The following is a 6,000-nucleotide window of genomic DNA, read 5'->3' as shown; positions in this document are numbered from 1 at the left end:
TAATAATACATTAACAAATTATTTTAAAATCAGTCTTCTTTAACTGACTTAATAAAAAGTCGTCTTTTTTAGTCCACGAATATTTAACATTCCGCATATATGAATTTCGCACCAAATAACATTCCAAATACTAAAATTGTTTTACTTTTATTTAATAATACATTAACAAAAGTATTTTAAAATCAATCTCCTTTTAACTGACTAATAAAGAGTTATCTTTTGCCGTCTACGAATATTTAACATTCCGTGTATGAATTTCGCACCGAACAACATTCCGTATATGCGTTTGGCACCTCGCCGCGTATTGGTTGAAATATGACCGCGTGCAGCAAGGAACCAATAGAAAACTCCTAGGTGCCAAATACATATACATAATGTTTAGATGCCTCCCGTGGGGCTAGCTACGCCACTGGATTTAAACGTATGTTTCGGGGAAATTTATCCAAAAAATTTGGTTTTATAAATGTTTCTATGTTTAAACTAAACCAATTTTACCTTCAAAAAATGATAATTTTAAAATAAATTGTATGCCAAAAATTTTTTATCTTCGTGAAACTCACTGAAATGTAAAATATTAAGTATTATACAAGTATTGTACAAGTGAATTATATTATATAGAGAAATATGATTGATAAAGAACGTAGTAAAAAATAATAATATAGGTAGTATCTCACAAAGCAACTAAGGGCAAATCAGAAAAAACAGCTAGCTGTGCTATTATATTTTCATAAGCATTGCCACACAATTCACAGCAACTAAAGTTGGTTGATAATATCAAGTGTTTAACAGTTCTTAATAAGTTTAAATATGACAACATTAACGTCGAAAATTAAACACAGTGTTCATTGTTGTGCCTTTTTTGTACTTTTCGCATTTTATTATGTGATCATGGTGTTACCAATTACAAATATCGATCCCTGGAAAGAGTATGGTTATGTGCAATCCATAGTTCTCTACATATTAAGCTGTATATATCTAATAAGTGTCCCCCAAATGTTAGTTATGGCAATGGGACTGTTGTATTTTAATCAATTTCCAGATAAGGAAACTTTAAATGGATCTCTACCGCTAGCACCCTTTTTGTGTTTTCGTGTTGTTACAAGAGGAAGTTATCCCGATCTGGTAAGTTGAAATTACATACAAACATCTTTTATATTTAATTATTTCATTTAATATTATATTTTTTCTACGACCGTTTAGTAATGTGCTTATTATTTGCTATTTTTGAATAGATAATAACACCTATTACTTTACCCGTGAGTAATAGTTCATTACTCACGGGTCATTACTCACGGGCTGAAGTTAGGTTCAAGTGGCGAATATCACTTTTAATATTAGTCTTATATAAACTGCAAATAAATTTACTTACAATAAAATTACTTGTTTATTCAACAAAATAATTATTGTAATTATTTATATCGGAGTTCGGTTCTGCACCGATAACTATAATGTTGTCTTCAATGTGGGCTCCGAATAATTTTAATATTAACAAAGTTTAATATAAGTTATAAATTGTGAATCTCAGTGATATATTGAAATAAACTGTAAATGTACAAACTCTTTACATAATATCCAGTTAAATTAGCATTAAAGTCAACAAATTGCAATTATTTGTTATTGTTGTCAACAAACAAATCCAGTTTTACCAGCAAAATAACCGCTTTTAGTAAAGACCTATACACCTGTTTTAGCAGGTGTACAGGGTCGGACTTACTTTTCACTTAACGTTTATCGAAATGAATTCTAACATGGAATCACAAAACAGTTCTTCAATACAAGACCATCAAAGTCAAATAAACGCACCACAGTCATACTCTTTGGTAGGGATGGCGGTTTTTGGCAAAACACCGGTCTTCGGTTATACCGTTTTTTTTGCTTACGGTTTAACCTGGCGGTTATAACCGGCCAAAAAAACCGGTTTTTGGAAAAACCGGTTTTCGGTTTTTTTAATCCAATATGAATAGGTTACAAAGTTACATTTACAATACACTTTAGTTTGCGCTATTCCATTCGACTCGATATCAATAATGATCAAAATTAGTACTATCGAAAGAATATGTATTACTTTTAACACATTTGTATATTTGTAGAATAGGTACATTTTAAGAATAGGCACACTCTGTATGAGTGTAGAGTTTTGAAAACGTAGCGAAATTCTTGGAGATTCGTATTCGTAATCAGTAATTCGATATTCATAGTCAGAGCATTATTTTTGGTAATCAGAAAAAGTCATTCACCCACTTTCAATGTCAAGAGTTAAGTGTGAAAAATAGATGATGTTTGCGTCTAATTCAACCAGATCACTTCTTATGTAAATATTATGATTACAATTACCTTTTCAAGGAAATATTATAATAAAACTTAATAATTGTTTCTGGCTGATGTGAGATTGCACTTTCAGTTTGCTTCTGAATATTATAAAATAGAATAAAATTTGAATTATGGTTTTATTTGGAATAATTACTTGAGAATAGTAATTATGATTGGTATCCAAAATTGCACCTAACCTAATCCTAATCACCGTAAAAAACCTAATAACCGGTTTTTACTTTAAAAAGAAAAAACCGGTTATAACCGGAACAAAAAAACAACCGGTAAAACCGGTTATTGCGAAGTAAAAAAACCGGTTTTAGGTTTAAACCGGTAGGTTTTTCCCATCCCTACTCTTTGGCAGCGTCGAGAGTGCAATTTCCGTTAAAGTCCCAAGCAATTATCTTTAGTGCCTTAGAAAACACCAAACTTCAAGACTACCTTCTCCCACTTGGAAATATAATTCAACCGAAACATATAATCTTCTCTTCTAGATTATCTAATAATCGCATATGTATGTATTTATCCAATAAACAAATAGTGGATGATTTTATGAATAATCATGGTCAAATAGAAATACAAGGTGAAATTGTCAGAGCAAGAAGGTTAGTTACACCAGCGGAACGACTTGTGCTCTCCGGCGTATGTCCTTCAATACCGCACGACTTGCTAATCAATGAGTTACAAAAAATCGGCATAGTTCCTGTCTCCCCCATGACATTCCTCAAAATTAGTGCTTCTATGCCTGAGTACAATCACATCCTTAGTTTTCGAAGACAAATCTATATCAGTCCTCACAGTCTAACACTACCAGAGTCATTTACTCTTGTTTTCGACAACACGAAATATAGAATATTCATTTCTCAAGACAGTTTAGTTTGCTTCAGATGCAAGAAGCCAGGTCACATTGCATCACAGTGCTCCGAACCACTAGCTCAATCTCAACTAAACCCCAACCAAAACAATGAAGCATCGGTATCCAGCGCAACAAATATATCTTTGCAAGCACCCAATGATACAAACGCTTCTCAGTGTGAACAAATGTCTATTTCAAATTTCCCAGAGATACCGAACAAAGTAGATGCATCAAATAAGGACAGTCACATAATTAATCAACCAACCAACCAACCAACCAATCAACCAACCAACCAACCAACCAATCAACCAACCAACCAACCAACCAATCAACCAAAACGTAGCTTTAATGAAATTATTTCACCTGAAGCAGATCCATCTTCAAAAAAATGTAACATTTTTCCACCACCTAAAGCCCAAGCAAAATCTAAAAAAGCTAAAACTAGTTCAGCAAGCACTTCTGAATGCTCATTTTCTCTCTTACTTGACCCTGCTAAAAACTTCATAGAAAATCAACCTCTACCTTTCCCTCTAAACTTTGAACAACTTAACATGCTCTTAATGAATATCACGGGATCAACAGATCCTATAACCACAATTCAAGAATATACCACAGACCTATCAGCTTTGTCCCATATGCTCAGTCAAGTTTACCCCCATTTAAAGGAAAGATCCATAAAACGTAAATTCACGTCCATAAAGAAAAAAATCAATAGTTATCTTGGCAGTGAGACATCGGAGTGGGAAAGTGACACATCTCAATTAAGCCAATAATAAAATTCAAGTCTCTACTTCAGTGGAACATTGATGGATTTTTCCATCGCCTTGCTATGCTCCAACATCTAATTGGTGAACAATCTCCTGATATAATATGCCTACAGGAAACTAATCTGAATCCCAAAAAAAAAATATAACTCCAACCAATATGACTGTTTTCGCAAAGACAGGATAACAAATAAAAATTTTTCTTCAGGTGGTGTAGCCACACTAGTAAAAAAATCACTATCAGCGAAAGAATTTCCAGTGGCTACAAATCTGGAAGTTGTAGTCGTGGAAATACAATCATCAAACAGGTATTTTATTTGCAACCTTTACTTACCCTCCAGTCGCCAAGTAACGTACAACGATTTAAAGAATTTATTCAGTCAAATACCATCCTCTCGCATTATTGTGGGCGATTTTAATAGTCATAATATTATTTGGGGCTCCTTTTATTCAGATGCTAGAGGAAAAATTGTCGAAAATATAATTACAGATTTTCAATTCAATTTTCTTAATGACGGATCTCCAACCAGATTTAACATTAATACCGGAAATTCTTCAGCAATTGATCTAAGTCTTTGTGACCATGCACTCACACCACGATTATTTTGGGAAGTTTTACAATACACTTATGGGAGCGACCATCATCCCATAGTAATAAAAAACTCTATGGCTCTGACCCATGACGTTTTCATACCCAGATGGAAAACTGAAACTGCCGATTGGTTAAAATTTGAAAATTATATCGACAACTCGATGCCAAACTGTAAAATGGCTGAAAGCATTGATGAATCTGTAAACAATTTGAATAGCATTATTATGAGTAGTGCTGAGCAATTCGTTGGGAAATCAAAAAAGACAAAGAATAATCAGATTCCTGTACCTTGGTGGAACTCAGAATGCGGAGCAGCTATTAGAGCAAGTAAAACTGCATTTAATAAATATAAAAGACATAAAACACCTGAAAATAAAATCATGTTCAAATCACTTAAAGCTAAGACACAACTTATTATAAAACAAGCTAAGAAGGCTTCCTGGTCCAAATATGTTTCAGAAATAAATTCCTCAACTCCTGTCAGCGAAGTATGGAAAAGAATAAGAAAAATTTCTGGTTTGAAATACACGCCAATGATTTCAAAATTAAAAATTGACAATAGGATTTCAACTTCTCCTCAAGAGATAGCTAACACTTTAGCTGAATCTTTTAGAGAAATGTCTTCAAACAGTAACTACAATAATACATTCCTTGAAAGAAAAATAATAACAGAAAATACTGATCTTTTTGAAAATGACAATTTAAATGATCCATTGGATCTACCTTTCACTTTTGAAGAACTGGAAAATGCTTTATCCGAATTAAAAAACACTAGCCCGGGCCCAGACGATATCCCGGCAATATTTTTAAAACATCTTCCTCACTCAGCAAAATTATTTATTCTTCAACTTTTTAACTTAATTTGGCAAAATAATAAATTTCCATCAATTTGGTCTAAAGCATTATATTACCTTTTTTAAAACCTCAAAAATTAATCCTAGAACCTGACTCATACAGACCAATCAGCTTAACATTCTCTATGAGCAAATTGATGGAAAAAATAGTAAATCTTTGATTAACGTGGACATTAGAATTAACAAATCGTTTAGTTCCGGAACAAAACGGTTTCAGACAAAATCGCTCGGGCATTGACAATATTCTTGATCTAGAATCTGACATTCATGAAGCGCTAGCAACCAAACAAAACTGTATTGCAATATTTTTCGACTTGAAAAAGGCATTTAATACTTGTTGGAAATTTAATATTCTGAAAGAACTACATTCATGGAATATTCGTGGAAATTGCCTGAAATTTATAAAAAACTTTTTACAGAACCGGTCTTTTTGCGTGAGAGTACATAATACTTACTCAGAGGAGAAAAGTGAAGAAAATGGAACACCCCAAGGATCAGTCCTAAGCCCTACATTATTCTTAGTGGCAATAAATAATATTATTAACAACCTTACTAAACCTCTAAAGGCTCGACTTTTTGCAGATGACCTTGTTGTGTATATCAAAGGAAATAACACCGCATCAA

The 6,000-nt window shown here is 33.0% G+C and overlaps 1 protein-coding gene across 1 annotated transcript in view; it reads left to right on the top strand.

Annotated features, from left to right (window-relative positions):
* Positions 1–597: 597 nt before the first annotated feature.
* LOC126888325 (beta-1,4-mannosyltransferase egh-like) overlaps positions 598–6,000 on the top strand; it is a 173,238-nt gene continuing 167,835 nt past the window's right edge. Inside the window, exon 1 of the mRNA XM_050656460.1 lies at positions 598–1,122. Coding sequence (XP_050512417.1) covers positions 808–1,122 — 315 coding nt within the window. The 5' untranslated portion in view covers positions 598–807. The remainder of the gene's footprint in view (positions 1,123–6,000) is intronic.

Source organism: Diabrotica virgifera, chromosome 7 (genome assembly GCF_917563875.1).
Source record: "Diabrotica virgifera virgifera chromosome 7, PGI_DIABVI_V3a".
Classification (NCBI taxonomy): Eukaryota; Metazoa; Arthropoda; class Insecta; order Coleoptera; family Chrysomelidae; genus Diabrotica; species Diabrotica virgifera.
Note: the sequence above shows the minus strand (reverse complement) of the source record. Positions and strands in the feature narration are given on the sequence as shown.